This window comes from Corvus cornix, chromosome Z, assembly GCF_000738735.6.
Source record: "Corvus cornix cornix isolate S_Up_H32 chromosome Z, ASM73873v5, whole genome shotgun sequence".
Lineage (NCBI taxonomy): Eukaryota > Metazoa > Chordata > Aves > Passeriformes > Corvidae > Corvus > Corvus cornix.
Window position 1 is genome coordinate 75,034,894 of NC_046357.1, and position 10,967 is coordinate 75,045,860.

A 10,967-nucleotide genomic window follows, 5' to 3' on the forward strand; every position below is an offset into this window, starting at 1 on the left:
CCCTCCAGAGCACAGAAGCCACCAAGGCCGTGTTTGCCACCTCCCAGCTCAGGAGGGTCCAGCTCCCTCCAGGCAGGAGCTCGCTCTCCGAGCCCTGCTTTGTGCAGGTGAGGGCAGAGCCCTGGGCCGTGCAGGGAAGCTCTGAGATCCCAGTGTTGGGTGAAGAGAGACCCCTAATGTTGGCTGTGGACACAGGCACTGGGGAGAGCCAGCCCAGACGCTGTAAATGCATTTACATCCTTACAGCAGCACCTTTCGCAGGTGCTTTTCAAACACCTTCCTGCAGCCACACATCCCTCTGTGAAATACCAGTGGGTGCATCTAACAAGCGTTTTTATCCAGCAGTTACAGCTCAGATTGCTCTGCAGGAGCTGGAGATCAGCCCCTCCTCGGGAGCTCCAGAACCACAGCACACCCCACTGCCTGCACCAGCCCTCACTGGGACAGGCCGAGTCCACGGCCCCAGGCTACAAGAACATGTTACAAAGCCAAGGAGCTGGGGAATTACCTAAAAATATGCTTTTAAACAATATACTTAATTCATAGAATAAAAAGGGAGATGCTTCCTAAGCTGGGATAAATGTCTGTTGCCAAAATGTCCACATTAAAGTGATAGCTTTGAGCTTTAATCCAATAGTTAATTAAAACTCCATAATTAATCCTTGGTTTCATTCACATCCACTCCTCTTCCCCATTTAAAAGTGCGCTGTGATTAATATAAACTGAACACACACCCCCTATCTCAGTCTCCGCAGCAGAACCAAGAAACCTAAAATAAGAGCTCTAACCACTGTATTCTTTAGCAGCATTTTATTAAAAATAATTACCTGTACAAATATAAAATATCTCCACACAATTTAATTCCCCGTATTTGTTTTTTGCTGCAAGAAAAGTATGTGAGGGGAGCTCAGGATGCACTTCTCCAGTAACACTGGTGGCTGCAGGAACTCTGGTTTCCTATTTTTTCTTTTTAATATGCATCAGTTTTTCTAAGGCTACAGTCTCCATTTAAAAATCTGCCATGAAGCAGGCAGTGTAATACAAAGTTTACTCCCAACTCACCAAGGGATGAAAACACTGAAGATTTTTGAGCATTTTCTTTGAAAAAGAAGTAAATAAACTAAAAAAACTTCTCACTTGCTCTCCAATTCTTTAGGAGTGTGTTTCACCACAGGTTTCAGAGGAAGGGCATGATTCTGTTAGTGAACACACTCAAACAACCCAATGTGCATGACCAATCAGGTTAAAGGCCGATAATAACAACTACAACCATCAGGAATTGCACCCCAAGCTCGGCAGGCCACAGGGTTGATCTGTAACTTCACCACAAGACTGCTCAAGCTGGAACATATGGAGGAGTAAGTGCATTATTCCTAAAAGGAGAAGGCAAAACCAAACCAGAATCCAACAAGAACCTTTAAAAAACACCCACAATTCTTTTAATAAAAAAGCCACTTGCTGTGTTCCTGTTGTTCCCAGCTTTTCAGTGAGCCAGGGAGGCAAACCAGAAAAATGAGGGGAGACAAAAATCCACCAATTCCTCTGCAGTCGGCTTGATTGTCTGGCTCCACTCTCTGTCGTCACCTCTCTGGAGGGAGGCAGCGCAGGAGAACTGTTTGAGAGCCAGGAGGCCTTCAGAAAGTGACGACTTTGAGTCGCTTGGGCTGTGTTCTCTGCAGAGCTGGCGTGGCCGTGACGTCCTCGTGGTCTGCGCTCAGGCCGGGGGTCCAGCGCCCGACTGTCACCTGCTCTGCAGGACACAACACAGCAGTGCCAGGGCCAGCTCTGCCCCACGGGCACAGCCAGGGCTCTGCCCCAGCAGGGCAGCAAACCCCACACGCCCAGCACTGCACACAGGGAATGCCACGGGCACCTGGAGCAGCTTCTGTGTACTAACGCTGGCCCGATCTGCCTGAGAATCTGCCTGAGGAAACGAAGCTGTGGTGCCTGAACTCCTTTTCCAGCTCTCAGCTGTCTTTCTGTAACTCAAAATACTCTGCACAATGCACACTTGATTTCAAAAAGCACCACAATTCTTGCCAACCACAGTTCTTGTCACAGTTCCAATTAATTTGACTGCTTTGAACCAGCAGTGCTAGTTTTGAAAGAAGTCCCTTGCGAAAATAAACAGCACTTATAGTCCTCATTATGGATGTAAACCTTACTAGGAAAAGGTAGAAAAAAATCTAGTTACAGGCTTCTAATGCATCACTCACCTAAGTGGGCACAGCATCACTACTTGCAGATGAGTTTGGGGATATTTCTGAGTCTTTTGGTGTCATAGACTTCTGTTATGCCAATTCAGACTGAATCTGACCTATTCTAAACTGGCAGAGCAATACACACCTAGAATCCTACATAGGGTCTCAGACCTAAAAATATCATAAATATAGGATCAGATGTAGAAAATGCCTCTGTTGCCTCTATAAATATTTCTTAAAAAAATTTCACCGAACTGGGTTATTATTAAGTGGCTTATTAACTAAGTGCCACAGAAACAAAGTAGAAAAATGCACGGGTGTGTCACCACTCCGGTAACAGGATCATTCTTCAAACCCTTGTTTGATGCTCTTGTCTCCTTCAGCACAGTGGGGGTTTGGGGTATCTAATTTAATTTTTCCACCCACATGGAAAGCTGAAGAACATGTAACAAAGCAGTTCATGAGCTGTGAATCCAGCTGGACAGATCTTCTTTGTCCCTGTCCTGGGTGCCTGACACACCTGCCTGCACACACCACCACCCTGCACCTGGCACTGGGTTCAGCTCCACCACTTCACACTGAAATCAGCAAAAACCAGCAGCCAGTTCTGTTGTACAGCTGCCAAACTGTGAACAGCAGCACAAATACTGGCCAAAAGAATACACATTTCATACTGCCTTCAGAAACACACAAGATAACCTTTCTTTTAAAAAAAAAAGAATTATCTTAGTTTTGCATTGCAACTTACTGCCTCCTCCACACCCTCCTTGAGTATCCCAGCAAAAGGTCACCTCTGCTACTTCCAAGTCCTCTTCCCAAAGCCTTTTTCCTGCCCACGGTCATGCAGAGCAGTAACTGACCACTGCTGGACCCACACTCACCCCACACCCCCTGCATCTCACCTGCATTCTGTTTCTCCGGACAATCTTTTTTGAAGTGCTCCACGGAGCCACAAAGTTTGCAGCCCCCACCTGTTCACACAGAAAGTTGTTACTCATCTGAGGGGAATAAAACAACAACAAACACCCCAAAAAACACCCAGCAAAACACCCTTCCAGTGTCTGTGAGAGATGGAGCTCTTTGGGATCACACTTTTCTGTACAGCACCACACACCACAAATTCCAGCCACTGCATACTGAGTATTTCTGATTTGCTGGAAGCTCTGTCTTTGAGAAACAGGCTGAATTCTGCTGAAATTCATACTCAAAAGAACTTTTTAAATTGACCTGAGAGGCAGGTAATCCCACTGCAGGTACTGAGATGTGAAATTCTACACAATACAAAATTTCACAATACAAACACTTGAAAGCAGGCTGATTTTTCTCCCACTTTCACCATGCTGCAAGATCACCTTTTGGAGTTTGCCACGACCACACACTTATGCCGGGAAACAGAATGCTGGTTGTTGGTGCCAATGGGGAAGTGCAACCTTCAGAGTTAAACCCCATTTTTCACTAAAGTTACTCAGACTGAAGATATCCTCCCTTTAGTGCGAGCCCATGTTTTGCCACCTCCTAAAATCTTAAGCTACTGTGTGAGAATGTTTTACCACATACTTTGGTGCATATACATGTAAATACAGACTGACTACACTCACACAGGATTTTGGTCCTCTGTGCATCTCCTGATACTGAAGCACAAGCAAACGTTCACACTTTGTACCTCATCCTAGTAATTTCACACTAAATTTACACTTAAAACAGAAATCCCCAGCAGGTAATTATTTGACAATGAATTCCCCAGAATTACTCTGCTTTTACTGAAAGACACAGAGGAATTCCTTTTAGCCACATTCTCATTCACTTGCAGTGTTGCTTTGTTCTGTATCAGGTAAGAAGGACACAGAAATTTAATTATACTAAATTTAGTGAATCAGTACACTCACCTTCGGCATACAACCCCTTGGGATTGTCCGGACACGACCTTGACAGATGCCCCATCTCACCACAGATGAAACACTTTGCATATGGAAACGGCCCTGTAAAATCCCACAGGGTTTATGGTCCACATCAAAACCTCTGTGAAGCCACAGACCGAACACCGTGCAGTGACAATACTTTAACCATTTCATGCTATTAATTACTGTCAGGTTCCTCGTTTTCATACTGCAGAAGTTAAATTTCTAACACACAGAGCACTTAGACAATTTAGACCCAAGCACCTCAAAACACCACAAATTCCTGAGACCCACCAGCAGCTGGATCCACCTTGGCTCTGCATTTGCTGAGGTCGTGCTCCGTGGATCCACAGCGGTAGCAGATCCCCGTCCCCATGTCTTGGCTCTCCAGCACTGCAGGACAATCAGCCACACCATGGCCAGGTTCTCTGCAGTGGAAACACACCTTGGAAGAGAAAAATCCAGTGATTCTGTGAGTGGCACTCAGAGACCTGGAAATCCCACCTTCACAGGGGCTAAAGAGCATACACAATTTTGCCCCCAGGAGAAAGCAGCCAGGAAGAGACTTCGTGCTTTGCCATCAAACTGTGCTCTGTGCCATCAAACCACATTATTATGGGCACTCTTCTCCTTTTACCAGCAACACATTGATGAATCACACAGAGAAATGTCCTGAGTTAGCTTCACCCCGGAGCCAAGAGGGGCTGGGGACTGCACAAGGGGCAGGAGGAACAGCGCTGAGCCAGGAGAGCCATGCTAAAGGCTACGACTTGAGCTGAAAGCCATCTTTTGTTCCCAACTTCACTTCTTTCACCTGAAACACCACCTGGCACACGCTGTGCCTGTGGCAGGGGAGGGCTGAGCTCTTGCTGAGCCGCACAGCAGCACCACCACGGGGAGAAGGGCCTGTGCCTCCCACACAGGACTCTCTTTTAACAAGGCTGTGGGAAAGTGACTGGGGATTAAAAGGGGAAATTTCAGGGGAAAATACACTGGCTACTCCCTGGATGGGACTCCACACACACCACAATCCAAGTGGGACTAATGGGAGGGTGGAGCGGGGCAGAGACCCCACAGCTCTGCCAAAGTCCTTGCAGAGGAAGGAACCTGGTGGCACCTTGCAACTGATCAGCCACACAGCAGCGAAAAACCGAGGAAGATAAAGGAGGATATTCCGCTGAATCAGCAGCTGTGGTGAAATCCCTGTCTGGACTGACCACATCCCACCCCAGGGTTACCTCAGGGACTGTCCTGACTGACCCACTCCCAAGGTATGACCACCCCTAACTATGATGTAAGGCTAAAGTCACTGAATCTCCACCTAAACGTAAAGTAAAGAATATGGAAGTGAGCTAGGAACGGGAAGAAGTTTGGGATGTCACCTGTGGGATGAGCTGAATCCGTTGTCTCTCCCCCACAGGGCCCCACTGCGTGAGGACCGTGCTCTGTGTGAGCTTTACTGAATTACAGCTTGTCTGTGTGTTGCTTTGGTTAGATTGCTGTGGACACCCTTTCTCAGTCAGATGCTGTCAGCGGCATCCCTCGAGCCTCAGCCTGTCACATTTTATTATAAAAAGTGTAATTATGCGCATTGTTCATGTGGGCCCTTCAAGGGCGCTGAGGCACTCCCGAAACGCGAGGATTTTGAGGCTAAAACGCTGCCTTTTCCCGTGGCGGCAGGCAGGGCCCGGACAGGACTCACCATCGCGTTCTTCTTCCTCTCCTGCCTCCTCAGCCTCCTGCTCTCCCGCCGCCTGTCCTTCCTCCGCGCCTCCTCCTCCTCCTCCTCCTGCTGCTGCTCCCCGCGGTGCGCCGCGAACCCGTTCACGTCCTGGTTCTCGTACTCCTTCTTCCTCCTCCTCCTCTTCGCTGCCCGCGGCGGCTCCGGCTCCGCGCTCGGCGCCAGCTGCTCCCAGGGGGTCGCGTTCAGCGCCCGGGCCCCGGGCGGGGCGCTCCGCCGGGCCCAGCGGGTCATGGCCCCGGCACAGGAACGGGACAGGAACGGGACCGGCCCGGCCCGCCACACGTCCAGGCACAGGCACCGCCGGGCTGCGCACGGTGATGACGGACGGGAAGAGGAGGCGGAACAGGAGGAGGAAGAGGAGGAGCGGGAGCCCGGGGAGGGGGCGGTGGAGGAGGCGGTCGTGGGACCGGGACTGTGGGGAAGGAGGGAATGGGAGCACGGAGGAAGTGCTGCCTGAGGGGGCTGCGGGGACACCTCCCACTGTCCCAGGCTGCTCCCAGCCCCAGTGTCCAGCCTGGCCTTGGGCACTCCAGGGATCCAGGGGCAGCCCCAGCTGCTCTGGGCACCCTGTGCCAGGGCCTGCCCACCCTCCCAGGGAACAATTCCTGCCCAATCTCCCATCCAGCCCTGCCCTCTGGCACTGGGAAGCCATTCCCTGTGTCCTGTCCCTCCAGCCCTTGGCAATTGTCTCTCTCCAGGTTTCCTGCAGCTCCTTCAGGCCCTGCAAGGCCCCAGTGAGGTCACCCCAGAGCTTCTCCTCTGCAGGCTGAACAAGCCCAGCTCTGGCAGCCTTTCCTCCCAGCAGAGCTGCTCCATCCCTCTGCTCATCCTGGTGCCTGCCCTGGCCTGGCTGCAGCAGCTCCAGCTCCTTCCTGAGCTGGGCCCAGGGCTGGGGCAGCTCTGCAGGTGGGGGCTCAGCTGAATTCCCGGAGCTGTTTTCTTGGAAGAGGCCACTCAGCACCTTAAATAAATGTTTAAGCCAAATTAGGCTTTCCCCCCAGGTCAGGCTTCTGCATCTTGTGTTTTCAGCATTTCACTAGACCCCGATGACACTTCCTGGTTGATGCTATAAAGATAGATGCATTATACATACGCTGTATAAAATGTATAAAGAATACTACATTTTCTCTAGTTGTTATCCCTAACACTTGTGTCTCCCTAGAGGAATTCGCGGGTTTTGACGATTTTCCGGGGGTTTGAGCCCACTAGAGGGAGGTGTGCACCAAGCGTGCTTTAAACTGCACCGCTGCCAGGCAGAACGGGCACGGGTTTAAGAAGAACTCGCGCTGACTGCAGATAAAAATAATTGATGAACGCCGTTTAAAAGCCAGGAAATAAAACCAGAAGGAATCAGTATGCCTTTTTAAAATTAAAAACGCCTCCTTTGCTGATGTAGTTACAGCTCAACCACAGCATGAGGTCCCAGTTGCTCCTGCGACTTGCTTTGCTGTCTGCTCTGATTAAGTACTGAATGTGTGGTCCTTTCTTTTCCAGCCTGGAATTTTATGTGTATATGTGTCTAGCCAGGATCAGCCACACTTAAGATCAAGCTTTGCAGGCAGCGGACAAGGGTGTTTCACACCTTTCTGCTAAATCAGTAATAGAGTATTTACCTCCAATATCACTTATTTGGCAGAGGTCACGCCTGTTTAAATGTGCTTTGGCTTGGGTTTGTTCCAGGTTGATGTTACTGGGCTAGGAACTCTCCTGTACCTGGGCACCAGGTGAGTTATGAGCAAGACAACAGCAGTGCAAATAACTGTAAAATTTTTTTCTTTTTTTTTTTCTTTTTTTTTGTTTTGTTTTTTCATATTTTCCTAAGAAACAGCAAATTGTCTGTCCACAGCACAGTGTTCATATGTTCATAATCCTTGTACCCCAAAAAGGAGGATTTGTCTGCTGAAGGGGTACCAGAAGCTTTGGTTGTGCACACACACAGCTGATGTTACCTTTGTTCACTTTTCTTTGCCTGTATGGTTTGGGTAGTTAATACTACTTGGCAGAGTGTCAGGATGACATTTTCCTGGTTGTTTTAATTTGAATGTAAGCCTGGGGAGAGAAAGGAAAAATAGGCCCTGTTCCCTCTTAAATTCTGTTATGTCTGCAATATTCTGAGGCTTCTGTGCAGGTGGTTCACTTTGATTTATTCTCCATGAGATGAATGGATTGCTTAGCATTTATTGCTCTGCTTTCTTGTCAGCGATTATTATGTAATGTAATAATTACCTATGTATATTTAATATTAAATATTTATGGATTTTGATTGCTACAGCCCCTTCAGTGAGCCTGCTCAGCTGACCAACACTGGATGTCATTTCCAGCAGGCTGTGTTGCTCATGGCTCTGAGGATACTCTTTCAGGATATTTAACAAGTGCTTAAAGAAGTTGATCAATCAACTTTTGTTGCTGGATCAACTCAGATATTTAAAGATTTATAGTCAGGCAAGTGTTTAAGTGCCAGGATGAACTGAAGCCTTTGAAGGTTAAAGCCTGTGGTCAGTTATTTGTTTTACACTGCAAAGCTGCTGTTTGTTATTTCTGTATCAAAATGACAATTGAGAAACGTGGCCCAAGTAGGAATGTTAGACATGCACTGTCAGGATAGCACAAGAACTTACCCTGGTTTTAGTTTTGGTGGCTGCCTGTGTTTTCTCACAGGGTAATGTAATTTTCTTTTTTCTTTCTTTTCTTCAGAAACACGCAGTGAGGAAATGAATTAATTTAAACTTGATTTGCAGAGCATTTCACTTAAGCTCATGTCTTCAGATCACAAAGTTGTAATTTCTAGGGATGAAGGTATGAAAGAACACAAAGGAAGAATGGGTTATCTCATGTTTGGATACAATGGTCTTGTCTGTAGTATTGGCTGTAGTTTGAATAAATCTGCTGGATTTCACAGAGAAAAGGAGAAACAACAGGCTGAAACTGCAGGCAGCAGCAGAGATACAGATTCCTTGGGCAGAGGGATCAACAAGGGAGAGTGGTCTAATTTTTTCAGTCTTACTAATTTCTTTAATTTCTTGTATTCCTCTCCATCAAGAAAAGGATAAATTCCTCATTTCTCAAAAACAAAAACAAAAAACAAAAACAAAAAACCAAACAAACAAACAAAAAAAACCAAAAAAAACCCAAACAAAACAAAACAAAAGAGATAGAAATGCCATGCCAGTAGTTGGTGCAGTAATGGCCAAGTACCAGGCAAATTATCAGTAATTTCTAAGCCCAAATGCTGGTTCATAAAGCAGAGTACAGAACTGGAATGAGAGCTAAGACAGAAACTTTCATAAAATCATAGACTGAAAACTTAGAGCATTTTCAAACCAGAATACACCTGGAGTGAGCTGAAAATTAACTGGCATAATTTATCAACTTTTTTTCCCTCTCTGCTGAGTCCACCTGAGCTCCCTGAACAGTGGGTAGATGAAATATTGTCATTACCCTTCTTTACTGATAGACTTAGTATTGTAACATAACTGATCTTTTCTCATTAGGACCCCAGTCTTTGTCTATAATAATTTAGAGTGAAATAAAAATGTGATAACCATCACCAGCAGAAGGCTGCGCAGTAGGTGACTCTGTGCCCTCTTGGAAGATTTGGCTTCGTAGGACTTCTGTGCCATATGCAGTGCATTTTGGTGTTTGCCACAGGCATTCTTGCAGCCAAAAGAAGTGACTGTTTAAGTCTTTAATCTTTTAATTAAACCTTAGGCTGAAGGCAAACCGTAAGAGGCATTGCAGGAGAAAGATGAGCATGCAGGTCTTAAATTGCATTCCAGCGAATTTTCTTAGTAAAGTAATTCTGCATATATATATATATTAGCTGTAACTCGTTCCTCATGTTATCTGCTCCCTTTTGGCTTTGATGTTTCCAGAGAAACGTTATGTCAGGTCTGCTCAGGTGTGCATTGATCCTGCAGGAGTGACACAGACGTGAACTTCCAGAGCCTGTTGTCAGTTTTTGTTAGGGCAGCCAAGGATTTCAGGTGTGAAGTGCCACAGTGAGATCAGTGACAACTGCTGTAGCTACAGACTTCACAGAGTGGCTTGGGCTGGGATGGACCTTAAAGCCCACCCAGTGCCACCCCTGCCATGGCAGGGACACCTCCCACTGTCCCAGGCTGCTCCCAGCCCCAGTGTCCAGCCTGGCCTTGGGCACTGCCAGGGAGCCAGGGGCAGCCCCAGCTGCTCTGGGCACCCTGTGCCAGGGCCTGCCCACCCTGCCAGGGAACAATTCCTTCCCAATAGCTCATCTAAAGTGCCCATTTTCTCTTGTCTTGTAATGGCAAATTCCTGCCCAGTTCTCACCCTGCATGAACTGCTTAGTGGAGGACAGGTGGGCTTTGATGGATTTGGGCTTTGATGCAGCTTGACCTGAGAGATTATTTCTGCTGCTCCCTAGTTGCTTTGTCAAGAGCATTAGAGAAGTGCTTGAGGCATGGCACATAGCCTTTGGGGCACTTAATCAAATAAATTTCAAAGATTTATAGAGAATCAGCGTCCGTCAGGAAAGAGTTTTATTGGCAGAAAAGGGTCTCAGCAGTGCAGTACTTGTGGTGTGGGGCTAATAAATATGAGGAACAAGACGTAACTTTTTATGTCAAGAGTTAGTGCACTAACCCAGCTTTTGAACCTTTAATATTTTCTTATTCGGTCATTATCTCTGTGCTTTTCTTTCTTTCTTTGGGTGCACAATCTTTCAGGTTGTTTATTTCCTTTGCAGCCATTCACCTGAACATATCCTTGGGCAGCAGTGCAGCCACCTTCCAGCTGCCCCTGGAGGTACTGGAGGGCACAGACCCTCCTCCCCACACCTCAGCCCCAGGATGGGCTCCACTCGGAGGAGAACGTGCCCCAAGCAAACAGAAAACAGTCCTGAGGATTGTCATGAGGGAGTAGGACTGAGCAAAGTTGTCCTGCATAGACTTAATAGGTATGTGACTGTCCAAGTTTAATTTAATGTATTAATTACTGATGTGGAATGAAAAATGAAAATACACCATTCCTATGAAGCAGCTGAGTAGCTGTTGCTGGCCATATAGAGGTCATGGAGAAAGATCAAAGAAGTGGAAAATGTAGGTGACAAATAACAAGCCTCTGAAAAATAATCCATGAGGAGGAGTATTT

The 10,967-nt window shown here is 47.1% G+C and overlaps 1 protein-coding gene and 1 long non-coding RNA gene across 2 annotated transcripts; one reads left to right on the top strand and one right to left on the bottom strand.

Moving 5' to 3' along the window:
* Nucleotides 1-1,536: 1,536 nt before the first annotated feature.
* Nucleotides 1,537-6,165, bottom strand: ZCCHC9 (zinc finger CCHC-type containing 9). The gene is made up of 5 exons (XM_039566496.1): nt 5,802-6,165; nt 4,394-4,544; nt 4,088-4,180; nt 3,104-3,172; nt 1,537-1,750 (listed from the first exon to the last, which is right to left on the bottom strand). Exons 1-5 carry the CDS (start codon nt 6,072-6,074, stop codon nt 1,635-1,637), a joined length of 702 nt encoding a protein of 233 aa, XP_039422430.1. The 5' UTR covers nt 6,075-6,165; the 3' UTR covers nt 1,537-1,634.
* A 541-nt stretch (nt 6,166-6,706) lies between these two features.
* On the top strand, nt 6,707-10,883 carry LOC109146023. Its single transcript, XR_002047785.3, has 3 exons — nt 6,707-7,567; nt 8,538-8,639; nt 10,564-10,883. It is a non-coding gene; the product is annotated as an uncharacterized LOC109146023 (long non-coding RNA).
* The last annotated feature ends 84 nt before the right edge of the window (nt 10,884-10,967 follow it).

Bases quoted from the DNA above. Each gene is read 5' to 3' on its own strand.
- ZCCHC9 (XM_039566496.1), bottom strand. From the start codon at position 6,074: ATGACCCGCTGGGCCCGGCGGAGCGCCCCGCCCGGGGCCCGGGCGCTG. The intron at 3,173-4,087 runs GTGAGTGTACTG...CTGTGTGAACAG, and splicing joins CAAGGGGTTGTATGCCGAAG to GTGGGGGCTGCAAACTTTGT. The intron at 1,751-3,103 runs GTGAGATGCAGG...TGTGTCCTGCAG, and splicing joins TCCGGAGAAACAGAATGCAG to AGCAGGTGACAGTCGGGCGC.